At 37.4% G+C, this 26,036-nt stretch overlaps 1 protein-coding gene across 3 annotated transcripts; it reads left to right on the top strand.

Moving 5' to 3' along the window:
• Window positions 1–35: 35 nt before the first annotated feature.
• Window positions 36–25,380, top strand: slc6a19b (solute carrier family 6 member 19b). Of its 3 annotated transcripts, none has more exons than XM_067449050.1 (13): window positions 36–119; window positions 10,762–11,033; window positions 13,143–13,283; window positions 14,325–14,462; window positions 14,544–14,725; window positions 16,822–16,932; window positions 17,037–17,149; window positions 17,327–17,455; window positions 19,702–19,858; window positions 20,816–21,020; window positions 23,056–23,215; window positions 24,662–24,824; window positions 24,936–25,380. In XM_067449050.1, exons 2-13 carry the CDS (start codon window positions 10,835–10,837, stop codon window positions 25,185–25,187), a joined length of 1,950 nt encoding a protein of 649 aa, XP_067305151.1. In that variant the 5' UTR covers window positions 36–119; window positions 10,762–10,834; the 3' UTR covers window positions 25,188–25,380. The 3 variants fall into 3 exon arrangements, with proteins under 3 accessions (XP_067305151.1, XP_067305150.1, XP_067305153.1); XM_067449049.1 differs by lacking the exon at window positions 36–119 and adding an exon at window positions 4,886–5,039 and having other exon boundaries at window positions 10,626–11,033; XM_067449052.1 differs by lacking the exon at window positions 36–119 and adding an exon at window positions 4,886–5,039.
• Window positions 25,381–26,036: the final 656 nt, after the last annotated feature.

Here is a 26,036-nt window from a genome sequence, read left to right on the forward strand (position 1 = left end):
GGTGCTGAGGCAGACTGCTGCAGATGGGACGGGACGGGACATCTACAGCCTGTCTGATGTCTACAGCGATGCAGTACGTGAGCGGGACAGGGGGACTCCCTCCAGTCACAACAGCGAAGGTAAGAGTGAAAGAGTCGGTGTTTTGGCGACACCTAGAGGTGGAGTTTATATCACAACACATACGGCGCAAAGCTATCTTTAAAATCGTCCATTTATTGTTAAATACCTTGTGAAAACGCAGTAGGGCTACTCAGCATACATTTAAAAAGAGTAGCCAACATATAATGGAAATAATATACTTTGAAGTACATACTTAAGTGTGAACTGATTTGCATGTTATTTACAATGAAAAGAAAATATAAAATACTGTAGCCTGCTGGCGAATTGAACCTACTGCCAAGCATTTTGTAAACTCTATATGGAATGTATACCATACTGGTAAAATAATAGTACAACATATTTAAGTGAGGGTAAAAGAAAAGTAGGTTTAATTTCTCATTATGTCATCATTTATTCTCCCTCAAGTTGTTCCAAACCTGTGTATTTATAACCTGTGTAAATATATTTTGAAGAATGTTGGTACATAACTTGGTGGGCCCTATTGACTACAATAGTATTTTTATTTTATTTTTCATATTATGAAAGTCAGTGGTGCTGACTGTCTTGTTACTGACATTCTTCAAAATATCGTATTTTGTGTTTAACAGAAGAAAGAATTGTGAGAATGTTTTTGGTGAACTATCCTTTAAGTTGCACTTTATTTAATTAATAGGCCTATATATATATATATATATATATATATATATATATATATATATATATATATATATATACACATACACAATATATTGCCAAAAAGTTGGGACACCCTTCCAAACCATTCAATTCAGGTGTTCCAGTCACTTCCATGGTCACAGGTGTACAAAATCAAACACCTAGGCATGCAGACGCTTCTACAAACATTTGTGAAAGAATGAATTCAAGCATGGTACCATGACAGGTTGCCACCAGTGCAATAAGTCCATTCGTGAAAATTTCCTCACTACTAAAAATTCCACGGTTAGTGGTATTATAACAAATTTGAAGCAATAGGAAACAACAGCAACTCAGCCATGAAGTGGTAGGCCATGTAAAATCACAGAATGGGGTCAAGGGCATGAGACGCACAGTGTACAGAAGTCGCAAACTTTCTGCAGTCAATAGGCTGAGCAGCTGCATCCAAGCCTTACATCACCAAGTGCATTGCAAAGCATCAGATGCAGTGGCGTAAAGCACGCCTCCACTGGACTCTAGAGCAGTGGAGACGTGTTCTCTGGAGTGACCAATCACACTTGGGTTTGCCAGGAGAACGGTACTTGCCTGACTGCACTGTGCCCAGTGTAAAGTTTAGTCGAGGGGGGGGGAAGCTTGGTCCTTAATTCCAATAAAAAGAACTCTCAACAAAGCAAGGACCATAAAGACAAGGATGAGCAAGTTTTGTGTGGAGAGACTTGACTGGCCTACACATAATCCTGACCTCAACCTAATAGAACACCTTTGGGATGAATTAAGAGCAGTGACCTCAGGCCTTGCGAGCCAGGCCGTCTCATCCAACATCCATGCCTGACTTCACAAATGCACTTCTAAATTCCCATAAACACACTCCTAAACCTTGTAGAAAGCCTTCACAGAGAAGTTGAAGCTGTTATAGCTGCAACTCCATAGAGATTGCCAAGACATGTGACCACTTGGTTGGCAACGTCATCAGAAAGTAAAGATTTATGGGTATGTTTGGCCAGTTTACATTGCCTGACATAGCAGCCTAGTGTTCTGGCTTGAAAATAATTAAAAATTAGAGAGAAAAACTTAATATAATCATGTGTGTGTGTGTGTGTATATATATATATATATATATATATATATATATATATATATATATATATATATATATATATATATATATATATATATATATATATATATATATATATATATATTAGGGCTGTCAAAGCGTTAATAACGCGTTAACGCAAATTCATTTTAACGGCACTAACGCATTTTCTGTTTGATCCGTAGTTGGAGAATGGCGGGGATAAGCCATAGACGTAAAGGATCCAGCAGCAAACATTAATAGGGAAAGAAAATGGTTATCATTAATATTCTAAACCAAGTGCAGTTATTGCCTATAAGCTACAATATTTCCTGTTTAACCATAGACACCAGGTCGAAAGAAAAGTCTGTTTACATTGAGCACATTCTCTGCAGTCCGAGCGCGATGCGTGAATACACGGAAGCTCACTCTCGCTCATGTCTGAGGTAAATCATTGACACATCACCACTTACAGTACGTGTTATATTGAACTAAATGCATTACAATCGGCTAAAACGAATGTACAGGTTCGTTACTCTTCTGAACAAAAAAGCTTCCGAGTCCGTTTTCTTCACACTGTTCACGTGAATTGAGGCATAGTTTGGCGCGCACACGCAAAATACCGGCAGTTCAAAAGAGAGCGCGCGTCTTTTAAAGGGGCCGCACTATATTCATACTCGTGGAATATGGACCCCCCTCGGGGTATGGTGTGGTACTGGTGTGCTCACAGGTCCGCATGACAGCTTTCACATTACATTTTTCATACGAACTGTGCCCTGTTCTGAACTAAACTGCCAGTAATCCTACCTTTATTTATATTCTTAAAATGAGAGAAATCCCTGCCTATTCTGAATTTTTAAGCTAGGCTTGAGAGACATTTTTAAGACATTTTAGAGACATATTCTTTGATAAACATCTGTGACCTTTGATACATATCTAGTCTTCATGCTGTTTTATTGAATATTACTGAATAAGTATTTTATGGTTTCACTAATAATAAACATACATTTGCATAAAGCATGCATATTTTTCCATATACCCATGTTGATTAGAGTATTAAAAACTTAATTCAAACTTAATTTAAGATACATTTACAACAAATAAAAATCTGTGATTAAATTGTGATTAATCGCGAGTCAACTCATGACAATCATGCGATTAATCGCGATTAAAAAAATAATTTGTTTGACAGCCCTAATATATATATATATATATATATATATATATATATATATATATATATATATATATATATATATATATATATATATATATATATATATAAAAAATCACAAAAAGTGCCGATAAGCAGTATCGGTAAGAGTAGTAATACCGTTAAAATCTTAACGATACTCATCCCTACACACTCCTAAACCTTGTAGAAAGCCTTCACAGAGAAGTTGAAGCTGTTATAGCTCCATATTAAACCCTATGGAATAATAATGGGCCGTCCTTCAAGTTCGTGTGCATTTAAAGGCAAACATCCCCAATCCTTTGGCAATATAGCAAAGATTTGTATACAGTATGCTTGTGCACATAGGCTACAATCAAGCTCACAATATTTTATTTTTTTCTCCAGAAAATACCTCTATTTTAGCCAATGATTTCACGAGGAACTGCAACATATTCAACAAAAAATATTGTGATGAATTCTGTTTGTTTTATCTGAAATGTTGTCTAAACATCTAACCTTCATTAGATGAAAGCATATTAGCACTGATGATAGTAGCTTAACATTAACTAGGCTATGTTTGTTTAGTGTTTTAGAAAAGCGTCTGAAAAGCGTCCAGAAAAGGATGTAATGCTTTCAACATGTCTTCTTTCCTCTTGATCAGGGCCGTGTACAGGTGAGTGGCCCGGTGGCTAGAGCCACTGCCACTCTGCCCTCATCAGCTGCTAAGGTGCCTCCCTCCATCCCCGATAAAAAAGTGTTCTGTTTTTCCTCCGCGCAAGATTTCAGGAATATACGCTCCATGTTTTCCTGCTCGCTCCCTACTAGCGTCCTTCAGTCTGTGTGCTATCTGGAAAGCGGAGAATACGCTTTCAAAAATCTCTTCATATTACAAGTATACATTAAGTATGCATTACACATTGCAGACAGTGGTTGATTCGCATAATTAGTAATTTGGTATTTATATCTGTAATATTTTACTCGCGGTCTTCTGCAAAAACGTCCCAAATCCTAGCCTGGATGCCAGCCGAACTTAGCCCCGCCCACAATTTTTTTAGGTCGGCAGTTCGGTCTGGCCTTGCTCCATAGAGGAGTAATTATCCCCAAACAGAAACTGTCCGGACCAATGAAATCATCAGGGCGGGCTTTAGACGATGACGGACAGATGATCAACAGTAACGTAATCATGCACGTCATCAAAGGGGCTTGGATTATATTAGGCTTGTTTGAGATGCACCTTGCCTCGCCTGAAATAAAGGCGAGACTAGGCGGCTGCAGTGAGGGGAGGAGTGAAAAAAGTGCAGGCAAGCCGGACAGATCACTCTTCTCGAGGTGGATCAGACACCTGCGAGATCAGTTGCGGATATCGCGGGATTCACTCGTGCGCTCTGTTGCTGATAAACTGGATGTCATTTAAGTTCTGTTGCTTTTATATGAAAATAAATATTATGAACAAGACACCCAAAGTTTTTGTTATTTATTTCCTTTCGAAAGGCCTGTTTATCAAGCATTTTTACTTTAATTACACACGTTTTTATATATTTTTATTAATATGACAACAATCGCTTAACCCACAGAAAGATCGCACTGTCCGAGAGTTTGAGAATATTCACACATAATTTATACACATAAAAACATGATATCAGAATTAATTAAAATCAAATATTTTAAAAAACAACCTTGTATCATGGTTGTTTAAACCAATAAGCATTAAGCTGTGTCGTCAGCAAGTTGTTTCCCATCTTGCTTTTGCTCCGTGCAGTCGATGGAGAGCAACTGCGCTCGACTGCAGAATCCGACACATCCGCCTTGCCATCGCTAGAGATTTTTGACATACGTCAGCATGACGTCAGAGCAAGGCGGACCGCGCTTGGACATTTCTAACCGGCATGAATCTCGCGCTGATTAGCGCAGATTTTACTCATCTCAAACAAGCCTATTTTTCTAATCTTAAATGGAGAGCTTGTTTGTATTTGCATTCACCTTCACAATTTCACTCAGAAATGATGATCATGTTGGGTAAGTACTCTGTGTATCATTAAATTATTTTTATTTTTTTACAACACCGTCATCAGCCTGATACCAGCGCGCGTGCAGACAGGGTTGCCAAGCTTTTACAACAAAACCTGCTAACTACTAGCCCTAAACAATAGCTTCTCGGGGGGGTTCTCCGGGGGAAAAATGGTGTTTGGGGGGTAAAATGTGTGTTATTTTGGCAAGGTTGCCTGCTAAAATTCACACTCATGCGTCTGTATATCACATAATAGTCGCTTCAACCCGCAGACATAGAAAACAACCCGCAGGGGGGAAAACGCAGACTTGGCAACACAGTGCAGTTGAATTTGTGTTAACATTTGACAGTGCGTCGCTTCGTTGCTCTGACTGGTTGTAGGTCTGTCCAATTCAACCGTCTTTCCTTGTTCGGTTGAAACACGCCCCGTTATCACAACCCAATGGAGCAGTTTCAGACCATAGACCGTAAAAAAATATGGACGACTCGACATCATCGGTTTCCGCTTGGCAGATTTGAAGCTTTCAGGCGGCCTTGCACGGCGCGGACATCTTGGGACCGAGTCTGCGCAGTAGCGATTTCGGGACCGGAGTTGCGCAGTAGAGCGCAGGAAGTAGAGCAGGAAGTACAGCCGCGATATCAAAGCCCGCCCACACTCTCACAGATGCAGAACAATTAATTATGTTGGTGTGAAATAAACAGTTATGGAAATGTAGAAAATAAAGCTAAAGCTCTAATCTGCTCCCAAAAATTTCGAAAAAAGTCCGTTAGTGCCTCAGTGACAACTTCACTCAGTGCAGCCGTCAGTCTCAGCTGTCAATCATGACGTCACACCCCCGTTTTTATAGCATCAAATAACTAACTCAAAGTAAACTTATTTTTAAAACGAACACCTGAAATGAAATCATCGTGATGATAACTGCCTTCAGTGACATAAACTAACTTTGGGGAAACATTTTTGAAGTGTAATTTAATTATTTAGTTTGCCTCGCGTCCATTAGAAAACACAGAGGGGCGGCTATACTGGGACCGGTCACCGGGGGGCGATCGAGGCGCGAAAGCTTCAGTAAATGAGAGGGAGACTGCAGGCTTGTTTCAGACTCAAATTGAAATTCAAATCTGACTAGAATTGAGTGTGACCACTACCACGGCAGGCTACCAAAATCCACCTGCTTGGAAGAGAATTGTAATTCTTGTCTAATCAAATTTTTGTAGGCCTACTCTATCTGATCTAATAACATCGAAATGTGCTGTTTATGGCACACTTTGTAGACCAATTGTTTTTTATTTCAAAATAACACAAACATTTACTAACTCAATTTAAGCACCCAGTCCTCACACACCCCAACCCTACCTCACACCACAGCCCCTTTTTTTTGGTTTCCAGTGCCATATCTGGCACTGCCGCTCAAAATTTCTGAGCAAAATTTTTGAGATTGAACTGCTACCTGATTGTGTAAACACATTCCACCACACATACATCTGGGGTAGAAAAAAAATGATATAAGTCGAATCTATATTATTCTTGTCGTAACCCAAACCTTGTTATTCCACTTCCACGACGATGCTAACAGGCACCGACTGCTCATTTCTTTCCATACATGTTAATTGTTGTTTCCCAGCTGCTCCAGTCGTGCTTCTTGCTCGTGATGTGTAGCTAGTAATTGCAAGCGTAGGGTAAGATTTGTGAAAGTGTACATAAGATTGCAAGCGTAAATTAAATTTGCATGCACAAGATAAGTTTTGCAAAGGTGTAAATTGCCTTTCAAGTGTAAGAAAAAAATATTTGCAGCATTTTACTGTTTTCATAAGTGTAATTCATGTATTGTGAAACTGCAGCTTCATGTTAACGCAAAATAAATATGATCTGTATTCTTCTGACTTCCATTTTTCTGCGCTTACCCTTTTGACACGTTTATTTCGCCAAAATACGGCCAAAAGCATTGCACGCCTGTGAACATCGATTTGCAAGCGGAAAAAACAGAGTCAGGAACTGCGAAATAGATTGAGTGTGTAAAACCAACCTTTGTGTAAAAAAAATAAACTGTTGCAACTGTCTAAATGACTTGTTGTGTGTGTAGGGCAAAAAAGGCTCCCGAAATAAACCGATTCGCACAGTTCCGTCTTTCTTTTAGCTGCGCTTACAGTTTTGGCACGATTCTGTCACTGACTGAGTTTATCAAGCACGAGGAGGAAGGCGGGTCCACCTTCTTCTGGAGCCAATCAAATGAGCTGCTCGATTTACTCTTATCTGATTGGTTCAACCAAGTTGGTTCAAACCTCAGACGCCAGAACACATCTTTATCTTCATTTTACTTTTAATGCACAAATACATATAAATAAACAAACAAACAAATAAATAAATAATAAATAAATAAATAAATAAATAAATAAAGCACAATTGCTTAACAATCTGTGCACCATTAGGTTTAAGACTTATATGTTTCAATCCTGAATTCTGAGCTGGTGTGTTGAGAAAGAAAATTTATGTGAATTCAGTGCATGTATCATCATCATCATCATCATCGTCATCATCATCATCCTGCCAGATATAAGTTTGTAATCTTGATGCTGCTAAAAGTAGACCTAGTATTTGCACTGCATGCATAATATCACCTGACTACTGATCAGAGGCGATTCCAAAACTATTATTATTATTATTAGTAGTAGTAGTAGTATTTTGCTAAAATTAGTTCATAATAACAAAAATATGTTTTCCTTTAACATGTATTTTAAGGGTACCTCTAAATTATGCACCATTTATCATCTGTAATGCCATCGTTTAACCTCTAGATGGCGGTATATCCCTACTGTATGGCTGTGTATTCCTTGTTTTATATATATATGAATAATTATAAAAGGCTACTCTTTGTCAAAGTTGAGTTTTATATTGATTTGAAGTATCAGTTTTGTATTATCCTACAGTCAAATCTGGACAAAGAGAAAATATTTCCTTTTTCATGCTAACTATATAATAGCTTGACCTGTCTACACAACTACACGATCACTAATCAGAATCAATATTGACAGTGACCAGAACGATGCTTCAAAATATATAATTGATTGTTAAATACCATGAAATGTGGTCTGAAAAAAATATTCAGAATGGTATTGTTACATGGCTATTAAAGAATGGGAAAGAAATGTTTTGATTGTGAAGTTTAACATCAGCTCAGTGGTGTATATATATATATATATATATATATATATATATATATATATATATATATATATATATATATATATATATATATATATATATATATATATACAATTCCAAACCAATGACTACACCAGCTCGAAATTCAGGATGAAAACATACGTCTAAAATGCACAGCTTATTTAGCAATCGTTATTTATTTATTTGTTTGTTTGTTTGTTTATATGTATTTGTGCATTAAAAGTAAAATGAAGATAAAGATGTGTTCTGGCGTCGGAGGTTTGAACCAACTTGGTTGAACCAATCAGATAAGAGTAAATCGAGCAGCTCATTTGATTGGCTCCAGAAGAAGGTGAACCCGCCTTCCTCCTCGTGCTTGATAACCTCAGTCAGTGACAGAATCGTGCCAAAACTGTAAGCGCAGCTAAAAGAAAGACGGAACTGTGCAAATCGGTTTATTTCGGGAGCCTTTTTGCCCTACGCACACAACAAGTCATTTAGACAGTTGCAACAGTTTATTTTTTTTACACAAAGGTTGGTTTTACACACTCAATCTATTTCGCAGTTCCTGACTCTGTTTTTTCCGCTTGCAAATCGATGTTCACAGGCGTGCAATGCTTTTGGCCGTATTTTGGCGAAATAAACGTGTCAAAAGGGTAAGCGCAGAAAAATGGAAGTCAGAAGAATACAGATCATATTTATTTTGCGTTAACATGAAGCTGCAGTTTCACAAAACATGAATTACACTTATGAAAACAGTAAAATGCTGCAAATATTTTTTTCTTACACTTGAAAGGCAATTTACACCTTTGCAAAACTTATCTTGTGCATGCAAATTTAATTTACGCTTGCAATCTTATGTACACTTTCACAAATCTTACCCTACGCTTGCAATTCTATATGGCATCAATTTACCTTCATAGTATGGCACACCAATTTCCCTATTTAGGAGTGACGTTTACACATGTGGCCTGAACAACAATCAAATAGCTAGCCTACATTTAAACTGACTGACCGACCTGACAACCTGTTCGCCAGTTTCCAGTGGTTATTGTGATGCTGCCTGCAACGAACGCTAGGTGGCAGTGTAAACGAACAGAAGAAACAGAAAACTGTGTTATTGACAGAATAATAAAACAACCCGCAAATATCGTAATTTCCCTTATCTTATCCAACAACAACAAAAATAAAGACTGAAGCTGATCAGTAAAAAGTAAAGTAAAACCATACGTTTCACACATACTGCAATTATGTAAATATTTGAACGTGACTACATCATTCAAATGAAATACACAGAAATATTTGTAATATTATATGTGCATCTCATTTAATTTCATAAGATACACATAAAATATTACAAATATTTCTGTGATAGGTGGGTTTATGGTTAAGGGATACAGCCTGCTTGTACAGTATAAAAATCATTATGTCTAAAGTCCTATAAAACATGAAAACACACCAACAATTGGAGATGCTGTGTTTTTCATAATCTTCACAATCTTTATCACCTCATATCTAATTGGTAACCTATCTACAGCAGATAATTGATTATTTGCATTTTTTATCATGCTTAATCTTTACTCAAACAATGTCTTTAGCAAATATTTGATAAATGCCTCTAAGAATAGCACTATTGCCCTTGCAGAACATCTTTCAGGTTTGGCTGTCACTATTCTCTGGAATTGTAAAAAAGATAAAATCTGATCATGTTGATTCGACTGATCCTATTCATACAGCAACGATGTCGAAACTTCCAGATAACAATATAAATCCATAAATTATTGTTTATCTGTAGACTGCCAAAGAACAACATGATCAGTTAAGTATATGAAGTTTATTAAGACATTTGTTATATATATAAACCAGCAAAATACAATCTCTTTTTCAAAATATGGGGAACCTTACAGGAAATTCCTTCATATTAACACAGTGCATATGGACCCTATTATCATGGCCTGTATCATTAAGACCTTGATGAAATCAGTATAAAGTAAACGTTTCATCAGTATAACATTTGTCTATCAAACTCACCACAAACAATTGTCATCCCTACTTAGTTTTTATACCCGAGTAAGAAAAATGTGATTTGAAGGTTGCTGATAAACACAAACTGCAGTCCCAGCACTAACACAATGGTTTTCTCATGGTCCATGAATCACAGGAAATAACCACAAAAACATCACCCTTTATCAAATTGGTTTGAACTGCTTTTAATGACTGCTTTTAAAACATGCTGAATATATGGGACTCTTACTCTTTGTGTAATGTTGGGACTGTTAAGGATCTTTGACTCTGAAGGGGACAGACTTATCTCTGTGTCATAAAGATCATTATCTTTAGTTATTAACCCCAAGAATGGGTATGAAGTGACGTGTGTGTGCAGGTCATAGGATTTCAATCTTTGATAAGACATTAACTATTGCCATCCGCACAGCCCTTTTCCCGCAGTTCTAAGCTGACAGGACATTTCCCCCATCTTCAAGACACACTGTGACTCACTGAGCTGGTGGGATGATGCCAAAGTTCACTACATATACCCATCCCCTCAGAAAGTCCCTATCTCTGCACAGCTCCCTGTAGTCCTCACCAGCAGAGATTCACCAAGAGATACCCACTGCTAACCTGCAGGGAGCCGAGGAGATCATGAAGCTGAAGTTGCCTAACCCAGGTTTGGAGGACCGGATCCTGAGCCATGATGCGCTGGAGCGGCTGGAGGTGGAGGAGGCTGGAGACAGACCCAAGTGGGACAACAAAGCCCAGTATATGCTGACCTGTGTGGGCTTCTGTGTGGGTTTGGGCAACGTATGGCGCTTTCCCTACTTGTGTCAGAGTCATGGAGGAGGTGAGTGCTTGCATTTCTGAGGGGTTTTAAATAGGATGGATCTTAACCATTTTGCATTCTCAGTGGCATTATGGGCATGCATTCTCCATGCTTAATGTTCATATCTTTTTTTGGCGGTGTTGAGTCATGTGAGTTCAATGACGTCCCCTTCTTCTGATTCCACTGACCATTCCCAACATTACTGACCTCTTTTTAAGCGAGTTTGCACGCATAACCTGGATGAAGTCAGTCGTAGTTACTTTAGCTTCTTATGACGTCTCTGGTTTATGCGATCCAGCGCTTCTATATTTTTTTCTTGGCTGCATAGTATTTCTAACAGTTTCCAGCAGCATCTACATTTTTCAGTTGGCCAAATTGAATTTCTGTGAATTGATGCAATTTAAAAATTCAATTTGGCCCACTAAATTTTTTTTTATGTGATCAGTCACTAGAACATTTTTAACTGGAGACCTGATTTTTTTTTTACAGTGTATTTGGACTGCATACATTTTCCTGCTATCCGCCTTACATTTCCAGCTCTCGCAGGCACCCAGTGTTAATGGGTTAAGTGAAATGTGTTGGACCAACAATGAAAAAAGTAAATCTTTAAAAGTTTTAAGGGAGTTTTTTTTTTGCTTTCCATGTGTTTTTACATTTTTAAATGCCTATTCATTAACAGTACACTGTAAAATACATTTGTGATTCAGTTTTTTCAACTTATTATCAGTAGAGATAATTAGATTGTCCAGGAAATGAGACATTTTAAGTTTTCTTGTCCTCAAATACACAGAAAGTTATGAGTAAACAAGTATAATTGTTGTTTTAACTTCATTTTAATACAACTACTTTAGATTTTCTGCAGGTTTTACTCCACTTATACTATATTTCTTTAACTGCAGTAAACTTAATTTAATATACAGCTAATTTGTCCAACACATTATATACATATATATACATACACATACATACATTCATTCAGTTCTAGTGAAGTTTTAATGACTAGAAATTAAGTTCAGAAAACAAAAGTGAAATTTTCATCACTAAATTTAATAAGTCCAGATAACTCAAAATAAGAAAGAAAAAAACATGCAAAAACATAACTACATATATTGAGTTGATTCAACCAAAAGTTTGTATGCTATCATTTTATGCACATATTTATTTTACCCCTTTTCAAATCTATAGCTAAAAATGAATTATTGCCATCTTAAAAGATTATAATAACATATACAAGGATATATCCATACACATATTAATAATAGAACATTGAAGAAATAATAATAATAATAATAATAATAATAATAATAATAATAATAATAATAATAATAATAATAATGGATGAGGTAATGATTTGAATAATCAACTTGGACTTTGTTTAACATTTATATTTCACAATCTATATTACCACAACTGTAAAAGCACCCATTGAAAATGCATTGAAGAAAACTTGTATAATTATTATTCTGAAAGCATTTTATGCTGTTTGAAGAGGATCCTGCATTTATTTATAATGGCTTCACAGTAGTGCAATAGCTAGTGACTAACTATGTAGCTATGTTCTTTGAGATGGCTATGATTCCTCTGGTATACATTTATAATGGATTTTCTTTTATGAGATACTATCAAATGTATGCTCTTAAAGTGTTAAATTAGTTTTCACAGGTTTCCTGTAAGTGCAATAAATCACAGACCTTAACTCAAGGTTAACTAAACAGCACGGTTAGATCACTTCAAGTGAGACAGGGTCACAGCATCACAGCCAACCATTAACTCAACTACAGTGAACTTGGCTGACAATGGCATCTTTTATGGAAATGACTTTGCTCATTTTAAGTATCAAAAAAGCCTTAATGGAAAGAAATAATTTTTTTGTGTCACGTAATAATGATTTTTTAATTGCCTTTGTAATCTTTAATCAAAATAACTTCCTCTCCCTCTTTCAACAAATTCTCTTCTTTATTTTTTATTTTATTTCTGGCACATGGGAGACTGGGATGCTCAGGGATATTGTTTTAGAGAGAAAATAGTGAAGGTTTAGAGTGTCTGAGATTGTGACACATTAATAGCAGAAAACACAAAACCACTAGCATCAATGACATTCTAGATGAAAATAATGACCTTTTCTTTCAGGGGCCTTCATGATTCCCTTCTTAATCCTGCTGGTTTTTGAGGGAGTCCCTCTTCTTCATCTGGAGTTTGCCATCGGTCAGCGGCTAAGGAAAGGCAGCATGGGGGTGTGGAGAACTATTAACCCCTACATGCTTGGAGTTGGTGAGCAAATATGAAATATCATATTAAATATAATAACAAATGTATAGATTGATTGATTTATTGATTGATCATGTGACACTGAAGACGGGAGTAATTTAAAATAGCAGAAACAAATTACATTTTAATTTAGTAAATAGTTATTTTAAATTAATAATATTTCACAAAATTACTTTCCTTGAGTAGTATATTTTTGATCAAGTAAAATATTTTTTAAACATCAAAAGCATATTGCAGAAGTAAAAAGAATATCTGAAAAACACTTAAGTAAAAGTATGGATACAGTGCATCCGGAAAAGTATAAAAATTATTACATGTTAGAAATTACCAGTTTCAATACAACTTCAGTAAAAGTCTTAGAGTATCTGATTTTAACAACACTTAAGTATTTTACTCATACATGTTACATATTTTACTCATATAGTCCTCAATGCCTAAGAGACATGTCAGTGAATAATAAGAAACAGTTGATTTGCGAAGACTCTTAAACGTCAACAGACAATGTAGTCTCAGTTAAGCTCAAGTGCTCAAAAAAGGCATAAATAAACAATATTTTTCACAAAAGTCTCTTTAATATGATGTACAAATGAAATAACTGTAATTAAAGCCTAAAAAGACAAAGCCTACTTGCACTAGATGTGTTGGTTTTGGCCTACTTGACTGTCCTCATCTAAAATATAAAATAAAATACCCTGCGATTCAGCAACTACATGTCAATGCTCACACATTCGTGTAAAGTGGCCTTATTGACAAGTTTGGGTAAGGGCCAAAGCACAAGATATAGTATATCAACGCCCTGTAGATGGCATGGCAGTGCTTGTTTTGTAACAGAAATACACTGCTGCAGAAAAAATAACTGCATGGAAAATGTGTAATTTCATTAATCCTTACAAAGAAAACAGTATATGTAGTCAAATACAGAGAAAAGGTTGCTAATATCCTTGATACTCAGTCAAAGTAGCTAAAAAGATACTTATGTAAAGCAACTTACTTAGGTTGGTAGCCTGTGTAAGAGCTACTGTAACATCATTTTATGTTTCACAGGTATAGCGTCTATGTGTGTGTCCTTTCTGGTCAGTCTGTACTATAACACCATCATAGCCTGGGTCATGTGGTACTTCTTCAACTCCTTCCAGGAGCCTCTGCCTTGGAGCCAGTGCCCTGTCAATGCCAACAGGACAGGTGTGTGAACATCTTGAGGAGGACCTAAAAGTAGAATGGATATATCTTGTTCGAGGTTCAACCACTGTTCTTTGTTGGCAGGATTTGTATCGGAGTGTGAGAGGAGCTCACCTGTGGATTACTTCTGGTATCGTAAGACTCTCAACACTTCTGCAGCCATAGATGAGACCGGGGGTTTGCAATGGTGGATGATCCTCTGTCTGATCTCAGCCTGGGGAGTGCTGTATGTCTGCTGCATCCGTGGAATCGAAACCACTGGAAAGGTAGAGCTGTTCTCAAATAACACCGCTGATGAAAAACAAGAGTATTTTACAATCTGAATCAGATTTCCGCTGTTATTCAGAATTATGGCACGTTATGTTGCTAATCAGGGTTTCACAGTTGGGTGTTTGTATACTGCAGGGGGTTTGTGAGATGATGAAAAGAAAATAATTAAATCACATGTAAAATAAGCTTACAGAGTTTTCAGAGCACCTCAGTTCCGCAAACGCTGCTTCATCTCCCAAACTGCATTTCTGTAAACACCTTTTTTGACTAAAAACATACAACTTTTTATGCTTTTGGCTGGTCATTTACACAACAACGGCAGTACGTTTTTGAAAACTTTACTGTTATTGTTTAAATGTTGTTTTCTTGATTTACCACGAGTACCGTGCTTTACCATGCCTAATATCAATCTAGCTTAGCCTACTGCAGTGTGCAACATGTGTCTCATAGTAGGCTACTAGCAGCTGAGAGGACACACAGAGTAGCATTAACTGGCTGCATGTTCAATGCTTAGGCTACGTTAAAATTGTTGCTGACCAAACATTTTGCTGTTCCAATATTTTTTTATGGATAGTAGGCTAAAATGTTGCATACAGGACAGTTAAGCTCCTCTGTGTCCACGCCCATGAGCTTCGTCATAAAGGCAGTTACATGCGGTCTGTTAGACAAACTGTCACACTTGTGATCTTCTGATTAAAGGGGTACTTCAGCGCTGGCAAGATGAATCTGTATTTAAACTGGGTCATTAATGTAGTAGAAATGTGAATTTATTTTTTAATTGGGTGCTTTCTAGACTGAGGAAAGACAGAAAATGTATTTTTGTCTCATGGGGATGAAAGGCTACAATTCCCAGAATGCTTCGCTGCCCTACGAGACCTCTCCCAAAGTCACCGCTACTGAAACACTGGATCACTTTCACTTTCCCACCATGACCACCGCGTTCACTTTCATAAAATCAGTTCAGTTAAAGAGCAGACACTACAATTAAAAACTGAATGTGTTTGTTCAGTATGTGATTTAGCCGCTGAGGAAGTGTCAGCACAAACGCTGCAGGAGTCAGATTACATACATTCCTGATGAGCTGAATGAGCTCTTGTGATGAGAGCTGAGGTAAATGCGACTGCACTAGGACTGCACGCGTTTTCAGTTCATGCCTTTGGAAGATTAACTTTTATGGGAATTAATTTGAGAAGTTGAAACACTTACTTTGCTCGGCCAGCCGCACCGTTTACATGAATGCCTGCAGCTGCGAGATGAGTGCTGTGAGTGCGATCTCCCATCCCCCATGTGCGAGTTGAAAACATGCGGAAATGGCTCCCTCTTATGGCTGTAGTCTTTAGCCTCTGGCCAAAAATTCCTCCGATGATGCAAATTGAGGATATTTGTGTCATCGGAGGAATTTTTCCAGAAATACAATGCATAAATCTATTGTCTCAGGGGGATATGAGGGGGGGATAATTTCAAATATACTCCAGGGTTTCTGATTCAAAGCCATGTGCTAATCGCTGAAGTAACCCTTTATTATTTCCTAATTTAGTAATAGTCTTATGATTCTGAAGTGGAACTGAACATCGGTCTGTGCTTTAGCCTACTCTTCGTTGTCCAGTGCAGCCTCACCACACAGATTTTTCTCCGCACAATTAAATAAAACAGGCCAGGTGATTAATAATTCTTCTTTTTATTGTAATAATTTTTCTTTCTTTTACTTAAAAGACTTGAAAAACTGTACTTAAACTTAACTTTACTTTAAAAAAAAAAAAAACAGAAAAAAAGTATTCAATACCACTGTCAGAGGTCATACCTTTTTTATATCATGAGAATGTTATAAATGAATGTTGAAATAAATAATAAAGATCTTTGTGATTTATCGTAAGGACACATGCTTGTAAAAATAAGTTTTACAGCTTTACAACTCTTGTGAACAATTAATCAGAAGGTTTTGTTTCAACTGTTGCAATAAAAAGCTTTATAATTCCAAAATGTCCAAAGTGTTTATCTCTAAATCGAGAGCCATTCAATGTAAAGTTTGAACCCACTGTACCCTACCCAAAGCATTTATCATCAGATTTTATTTCCTCTACTCTCCTCAAAGGCTGTTTATGTGACGTCCACGTTGCCGTACCTAGTTCTTACAATCTTCCTGATTAGAGGACTGACTCTGAAAGGATCCGTTGACGGCATTAAGTTCCTCTTCACTCCAGATGTGAGTGCCAAAAGTCAAACAAATTCAAAAGAGATTTACTTTCATAACATGTAAAAAGATTTAAAGTGCTACCATAAACAACTAAATTGTTGGCTTGTGTGCAGATAAATGAGTTAGCGAACCCCACCACATGGTTGGATGCAGGCGCACAAGTGTTTTATTCCTTTTCTCTAGCTTTTGGAGGTCTCATCTCCTTCTCCAGCTATAACTCTGTGCAGTAAGTTCATTGTTTTAGTGTTTTTCTCTGTGTTGAGGCTGTTGAGCCTGTTTGTTTGTGTAAAATAAAGCCATTCATTGTGTTGTAAATAAACATATTTGTCTCTAGAGGTTCAGAAAACAACACGAACATCTCAGTGATTTACAATCTAATAATTATTCTCTCTCTTTCCATCAGCAATAACTGTGAGCAAGATGCAGTAATCATCTCCATCATTAACGCCTTTACCTCGATCTACGCAGCCACTGTCATCTACACCATCATTGGTTTCAGAGCTACGGAGCGATTTGATGACTGTTTAGATGGGTAAGTGTTTTTAGTGTTATAACGTTATCATCTGACCTTCTGTTTAGGTAAAAAGTGATTCATGAAAATTCCAGAGAGACAGATAAGTGTAAAGACACTCACTTTAGTGACTCATTTGTTGTTCCCATTAAGGGGCATCTTATCAAAAGATTATTTTGGTATCTCTTGGCAATGGGTTTTTTACTATGTTATCATAGTTAATCCAATGAACTATCATGTCAATATGAAATAACTAATGGGCCATTCTTATAGTTTGGTGGGATTTTGGCCTGAGCAGGTTATCTTTAGAGGGAGAAAATGTCTGTCTGTCATAAAACACATTAGTCAAACTCATGCCTCAAGCTCAAGTGTAAGCTAATAATTCTGACTAAATATTTCACATGTGGTATAGGAAATGTATCCATCCTGTTGCATGGCAATGGAATACTGTATGTAACTGGGTGGACCTTAAAAGGGTGGATGTTTTAAGCTAAAGAAGCCTATTACTATCTAGGAAAGAACAACATGCTAACAAAAGATTAACATTTAGGAAGGAATTTGAATAGATATATAAATCAATTTTAACTATTATAAACTATTTTTTTTTTGTTCAGTATAAATTGACAGAGCATGGTGGACATGGTATGTTTTTATGCTATTAGATAAGTTTTCTAAAAATGAGGAAAAGACAGAAAAGTTTTTCCTTTGCGTTTTTTAAAAGATTTTAGAATGTTCCCAGTTCACACGGATCCACCAAAATTATTAAAAACTCTGTATTGTGCAGTAGTTGGCAGACCAGTAGTTGGCAACTTGGCAATGTCAGTTTGTAAAGAAACAATAACACATCTGTGCACTTATGCATTCTTCAACAGAGCGGTGAATATAAACAATGGCTACATCCGAAATCTAGTAAGCGGGGAAAAAGCAGTATGTGACAATAGTCCGAATTCACAGTACTCAGGTCTCAATCTCAATCACAAAATCCATCCAATGCTCTGGAACGTTTTCTCACTGAATCCCAGAATGCACCGCAAAAACCAGGGAACATCAACGCTCACTATGCTCCCTTACCGGAAATTACGTCGTATTTATGAAGAGCAAAACATACAACTCAATAAATATTGACAAATTATAAAGTTTTTTTTATTTTATTTTTGTATGTCAGCATAAATACACATCACTAGACAGGTAGCCAACACATATTTAACATTTATAATTAATATTCGGCACGTTTATAATTAATAACACTACGTATTTATATGCATGGAAAACTATTAAAAATGTCATGAAAGTTGATAAACGTTTAATGTAAAATAGCAGTGTTGTTTTATGGGGACATAAAATCCGCCAAACTGTAGTAATGCCCCTAATATAAACTAACTGATTAACTAAACCCCACTTTTAAAGCATTAAGGCCCGGCCTGGGTATACTTCATTTTCCACATTCCACTCCATCTCAACCACAGTTAAGAGCGCGAGCCTTTCTAAGTATACTCCTTTGGCCGTGTGTATATCTGTGGACTTTGTTTTTAAGTGCTCAAGTCACTCGCACAAGCGCTATTGTATGAACACCGTCCGTGGAACGCGAGCGGCTGAAGTGTACTTTGGTCTTTAGTTAAGCTTGGTTTATGTTATTTATGCATGCAAACTACTAATATCTAGACAGGGTAAACCCAGCCTGATCTGCCGGCGATTTGATTTCACCCTGCAACTCATTCTGGAAACCTGTACATTAATTTCCGCTTCTTCAGTTACACTTTTGCGGGAATTAATAACAGACTGGCTTATTCACCTGACACCCACACTGGTGGGTTTAACACGATGACAGATAGAGAAGCGATGGGTCGTTGCCTGTTGATCACGCCTCTTGTGGTCTGATTGGTTGAAGGACTATCCAATTGCGTACAGAGTCATTTGAATAATGCTCGTTGATCACGCCTCTTGTGGTCTGATTGGTTGAAGGACTATCCAATTGCGTACAGAGTCATTTGAATAATGCTCGTTGATCACGCCTCTTGTGCAGCAGAAAATTCAGAGCAGACTCCCCAGACCAATGTTCAGTCTTAAATTGAGCTTGGTTTGGCGTAAGCCAGACAAACTAATATCTTATATTTAATGTGAAATATTAGTTAATTAACTAATACCAAGATTAATATTTTATGTCACCTAATGCATTAACTTTTGTTTAAATCTTAAACCTTATTGTAAAGTGTTTTAATGCATTTAAAAGTCGATTATAAAGCACTCATCTTACCTCTGTAATGCAGGAACATCTTGACTCTACTGAACACATTTGACCTGCCAGAGGGAAGCATCAATCAGAGCAACTATCAAGAAGTTTTTCAGAGCCTCAATACTACAAACTCTGACATCATCAGCAACCTTGCCCTGAAGACCTGTGATCTAAACAGCTTCCTCAGTGAGGTAAAGTATATGGATAGGTGATGCCACTTTTTATTCCAAATTTCAAGACCAATATGGACCATTATAACTTAAAACGTCTAACGTTAACATGAAAATCTATGATAATAAATCTATTTTCTAAATGCATGTTATTGATCTCATTGTGAGCTAATCATCAATGCATGTTTTTTTGTTTTGTTTTTTTTTTGACCTCGCAATTTTAAATTAAAATGCATAACTTGATCTTTCAGTCAAATGTCAGATTTCTCTCCGGTGACATATGCTCGATCTCTCCAATTATTTAGTTCTTGTTAACTCCATCCCTTTCTTTCACTTCTTCTCACAGTGTCTGAGAAGCATTTAATAAATAATTAATTATCTCCGAACCCCTCCTTTACTACTTGCCTGCTCTGCTCTTATTGGACAGATGGGGCCACTCTGTTATGATTGGTCCTCCACTCACAGTGCGTGTCAGATATAGAAGCGTTTGTTTACACCCTTAATATAAAGGCGCTAGGAAGGATCTGAAACCCCATTTTTGGTTCCCCCAAAAATATTTTGTAAAAGGTTCTTTAAAGAATCATTTTCTTTGTATATTAAAGGTGCTTCATGGAACCTTCATGGAACCTCTTCATACACCCTCCCAAAGAAGCATTTAACCTTAACCATTTAACCTTTATTTTTAAGAGTGTACAGTGATATGATGAACAGTTAAAATGGCGTCAGTTTTCCCATACAATTCGAGTCCTTTGGAGTTGCAAGCAAAGTGGATTTGCCTTTTCAGTTCAGAAAACAGTGTCTTTTTTACATGTTCTTTCTTTTGGGAGACAATAACAACATGAAAGAAAATATACAAAAACGGCATAATAAGGGCACTTTAATGGCCAAAAATATGATAAATTAATTGCATTATTAATCCACATATTTAATACTTAATTGTAAAATTTAAATAAACCACCAGTTTTCACATTTTCACAGGGTGTGGAAGGAACAGGCTTGGCCTTCATTGTGTTCACTGAGGCCATCACTAAGATGCCACTGTCTCCGCTCTGGTCCGTCCTGTTCTTCATCATGCTCTTCTGCCTCGGCCTGTCCTCCATGTTTGGCAACATCGAGGGTGTTCTGGTTCCCCTGCAGGACCTGAAGGTCTTTCCCAAAAGCTGGCCCAAAGAGGTTATTTCAGGTATATCTTAAGTAGACTCTGATTTTAAACACTCTTGAAAATAAAAGGTTCCAAATGTTGTTGTTTTTTGTTGGCAGCAATTCCAGAGGTACCATTATAGGTTCCCCATAGAATCTTAAAAAAAAATGTTCTTAGTGTGACGGACATTTTAAGCAGTGGTTCTCAACTTGAGTCCTTGGGACCCACTGCTCCCTTGTATGTTTCCTTTTTTAAAGCACCTAATTCAGATCATTAACTCATTAGGAGAAAGCATTATGAACTGGCCTTGAGTGTGTCAGATAAGAGAGACATACAAAATGTGCAGAGCGGTGGGTCATGAGGATTGGAGTTGAGAACCACTAAAGAACTAGCCTAGAAATCTAGACACACCCTAGCAGGGTCATCTAGCAACTCTCTGTTGGCTTGTGAGCTTGAAAAACCAAACTCTAGTCAAGCCAATCACATCGTGTATAGAGTCGTGGGTGGGGTTAACATAATGACGGCGGAGTTGTGGAGGTCCCACGTGCTACTAGTAAACACAGAAGCTGCGAACAGCGGCCTTTCGACTCTGGAAGACTTGGAGTTGGGCTTTTCTTTGAGAAAAGAACAAAGAATGGCACTGAAGTCATTCTTAAGAAGGGAAGATGTGTTCAGAGTTTTCTACTGTTTGAAGATGTGTTCCTAGAAATCTCTCCATTGGCTTGTGAGCTTGAAAAACTCTAGTCAGGCCAATCACATTGCAAGTGTATAGAGTCAAAAGGCACTGAAGTCATTCTTAAGAAGGGAATATGTGTTCGGAGATTTCTAGTTGGCAGAAGTTTATTCTGTCAACTTGCTCCGCTTCATCTTCATTGCTATGGGGTGCTTTTCCGAACAACGAACTCACTGCTTAAAATGCATCATTGAAGAAATCAACTAGCTAGTCACGATCTTTTTGATGAAATGAGCTTTCTGTCCCTCCATAGACAGTCTACGCAACTTCCACTTTCACGCAGTAAAGACATAATTGAACTTATTCATGTGACTTCAGTGGTCTCAATTTCAATTTTATGAAGTGGCATGCTTAGGAGCTTAATATTTTGTAAATAAAGTGGTAAATTATGGTTGTTTTTTGCTCAAACAAAGCTTGTCACTTCATGAAATTAAGGTTAAACCACTGGAGTCACATGGATTATTTTAAAGGGGTGGTTCCGTGTTTTTTTTCTAGACTTGGTTGTGTTTATGGGGTGCAGTGTGACATGTAATGTATTTTTTCTTTTTTTAACACCGTATTTGTCTTATATTTTACCTTTATTCCACCCGCTGTCTCCACTGTCCTTTGAACGGTTCGTTTGCTTCCTGTTTCTATAAAGCCCATCCCTCCGAAAAACGCAATGGTCTTACAATGGAAATGGCCAAATATAGTTTCATGTATTTCTATTGGCTGAAGTGCCAAGAAGAGGTTGTCCGGAAACGCCACACCCCTTACCATTACGGGCAGAAGTCATATCTGCAGAGACTACTAAAGGTTTATGATGTCACCAACGCAGGAAGAAGCTTGTTGTAGTCCAAACCAGCCGTTTTTGTAGGCAATAAACTGCCATAATTTTAAAAGACAATATCTCCGTTTGCAATGAACTTTCAGCGCTGTAACTTTGCAGATACTGTTTATGCTCAAGCAGCAACATTACACACTAACTAAAGTTTAAAAAAAGTGAAATCGCATGCAACCACCCCTTTAATAATGTCTTTTCTTACCTTTCTGGGGCTTAAAAAAGTGTCAGTTGCCTATGTCAATGGAAGGACAGAAAGCTCTCCGAGTTCATTAAAAACACTTAATTTGTGTTTCGAAGATGAATGAAAGTCTTACGGGTTTGGAACAACATGATCGTGAGTAATTAATGACAGAATTTTCATTTTTTGGTGAACAATCCCTTCAAAGGGACCATCAATGACAATAAAGAATCTTTATTTTTAAGAGTGAATAATGCATTGCAGATTTTACACAACTCCATCCAAGTGATGATCTTATTGTTTTAGAAGTAGTCTAAATTTCTCCTTCTGTTGTTGACGACAGGGGTGACGTGCGTGGTCTGCTGCCTGGTCGGGCTTATATTTGTGCAGGGTTCGGGGAACTACTGGCTAGCCCTGTTCGACAGCTTTGCCGGCTCGATTCCTCTCCTCATCATTGCTTTTTCTGAGATGATCGGAGTCGTGTACGTCTATGGGATAGATAGGTAGGTCAGAGCCTACTACTTGTGCAGTTAAATGTTTTTTTTTTAACTCTTACAACAAAATGATGGGAACTGGTTATAGAACATAGATGAGTTAAAGGGGGGGGGGGGGGTGAAACACTCAGTTTCAGTCAATCTCATGTCAATCTTGAGTACCTATAGAGTAGTATTGCATCCTTCATATCTCCGAAAAGTCTTTAGTTTTATTATATTTATAAAAGAAATATGGGCTGTACCGAGTCTTTCCGGAAAAAAAACGAGCGCCTGGAGGTGTATCGTGTGGGCGGAGCTAAAGAATGACAAGCGCACAAAGCGGTGACGTCCTCAAGCGTGGAGAAACTCATGGCTATCGATCTCAGCTAATACTGATCCAGAATCATTCGGAGGCTGAAATAAATTGAACAGGAGAAACAGCAACAGCAGGACGTCCTTCTCTGTGGTATGTACTGTATTTAGGGTCCTGTCAACATTTGTGTCTTTACTCGCAGTTTATGAGGACATGATTCGGTTTATGGACTATTGTATGCGACTAAACCTTAAAAGTAGCAAGCAAAACGGTTTTGCACGTCAGACTAGTGTAACGTTATACAGAGAAATACAATAGAGTCCGTTAGCGTATTTGAATGACGAAGCTCGCGATCGTGTCGTTTACTGATGTTTACTCACGCGAAGATACCCAACAGCATAGACATTTGAAGCAGTTTTACTCACCGGCTGCTTCCAAAGCAGGACCGAACCTTTATTGCTGGGACCGCTCCGTCAAAAACACACTTCTTTGGTATGATTTGGTGAAGTCCTGACAGCAGTGAACAGTGGAGATCCACTTTTGCGACGCGACTGAAGTGATGTTGTACCGCTTCCCGTCATTTCTGCGTTCAAATCGGGTCAAATGCAGCGCTGCCTTCCCGGAATGCTGTGCTGAAGCGTTGAAGTCACCCATAGGAATAAAGTGGAGTGCGGCACCTGGATCGACTGGATCTGCACCTGAGAGCAGTGTTTATGGGCATGCATTTGCTCTCTCAGTCTAGTGACGCGCGCGCGCACCCTACTGGGAGAAGAGCCCGTACGGCCCATACAAGGACCTTCCGCTCTACTAACGTCAAGCCGACCCATACTCGAAAAAAACTCTCCGAAACTTGTGAGAAACCGGAAGGAGTATTTTTGACACAGAAATACTCCATCAAACGTCCAACATTAGTTTTTGAAACTTTGTCTATGTTTAGGATGGGAATCCAAGTTTTTAACAGTGTAAAAAGCTCAGTAAGCATGAAACAGCATTCCCCCCCCCCCCCCCCCCCCTTTAATGAAGATAAATTGTTTTATAGAACAGTTGAACAGTAATCATGTATCAGAAATTCACGGATGTTTTCACAGATTTTATGACTTTATTGTTTAGATAAAGTTCACTTAAATCAGCCATAAATGATAGTATCTCCTGTTTATGAATAGGTTTAATGAAGATCTGATATTTATGATTGGACACAAGCCTAACATCTTCTGGCAAGCCACATGGAGATTCATTAGTCCCCTCATCATGTTAGCCATTTTCATCTTCTACTTTTCCACCGTTGTCACCAAGGAAATCTTCTACAGTGCATGGGACCCTGAATCGGTGAGTTTATCAATTGTTCAACATAAGCTTATATTCTCGTTACAAAAACTAGTTGCAAAATGCAAACCACTACATTTGGAATTGATTAAATAATGCTGTTCTCATTTATAGGAAAATTTCCCAACCCTAGAGAAGAAGCCATATCCATCTTGGATCTATGTAATAATCTTTTTCCTGGCTGGGATACCTAGTTTGGCTGTACCAGGCACTGCTATTTTCAGAGCCATACGAGACCACTTCTGCAAAAAACATCCCAATGTCTCAGTTCAAGAACTTGGTTCTGTATCGTACAAAGTTCATATGCAGGATGACGAACTCACGTCACCAAATTCACAGAAATCTGACCAAAAGTTCTACAGTTGAGAACCAATTTAAAGTTCTAGTTTTATAGGAACACACATACACTGCCTTTTGGAGATTTGATGGAATATTGGAATCATTTTTGCCCTTCTAAATGTCATTAGATGTTCCAGGTATTGTGCTCTGTTTCCAAACTTCCAAAACTTAATAAAATGTTAATTTATTTTTTGCTGAATTGAAAATATTGATTTGCTCATTATATTAGCAATATGCAATTTTACATATATGTCACTATTGCAAAATAAAAGTGTTATAATATAAAATAATGATAATAAAACTCTGGGCCATTTAGTAGTGGCATATGGAAGGCACTTATTTGTTTTTGTTGTTTTATGGATCAGTGTATTTATTTTTAATAATGCCATTTAATTTGACTTGTGTAAAGAGGATTTTTTGTAATATTTGACCCAATTCACAGATGTTCTGCTATGATTTTGAGAGGGTTTTACCCATGTTTTTTGCAAGGGTATTAAATATTTATCTATACTAATAAATATCCCTACGTGCCTCATTGAATAATTTGCTCATAATCATTTGTTATAATAATTATTCCTATTTATTGGAACCAGCCATTAGGACAGTGCTGTGCATTTCTTTCCTGGAAACATCAGGCTCTGAGATACTATTGAAGCATCCGAGGTTTCAGGAAGAGCCCTTACAATGGCAGGCATCACATCTTCTGCATTTAGACCATTGAGGAGCTCTTCTCATATCAATGAGTGTTCATTAACCAGTTGAACTGCAAACATTGGATTGCTTCCTGGAAAAAAAATGTACCACTAGCCAAAAAGGAAAAAAAGAAAGACCCTCTTCTCTCAAAAGAAGGGAAAAATGAAAATCAGATGAAAAATG

Source organism: Pseudorasbora parva, chromosome 7 (genome assembly GCF_024679245.1).
Source record: "Pseudorasbora parva isolate DD20220531a chromosome 7, ASM2467924v1, whole genome shotgun sequence".
NCBI classification, from domain to species: Eukaryota; Metazoa; Chordata; class Actinopteri; order Cypriniformes; family Gobionidae; genus Pseudorasbora; species Pseudorasbora parva.

Bases quoted from the DNA above. Each gene is read 5' to 3' on its own strand.
- slc6a19b (XM_067449050.1), top strand. From the start codon at position 10,835: ATGAAGCTGAAGTTGCCTAACCCAGGTTTGGAGGACCGGATCCTGAGC. The intron at 13,284-14,324 runs GTGAGCAAATAT...TATGTTTCACAG, and splicing joins CCCCTACATGCTTGGAGTTG to GTATAGCGTCTATGTGTGTG. The intron at 21,021-23,055 runs GTATATCTTAAG...TGTTGACGACAG, and splicing joins GCCCAAAGAGGTTATTTCAG to GGGTGACGTGCGTGGTCTGC.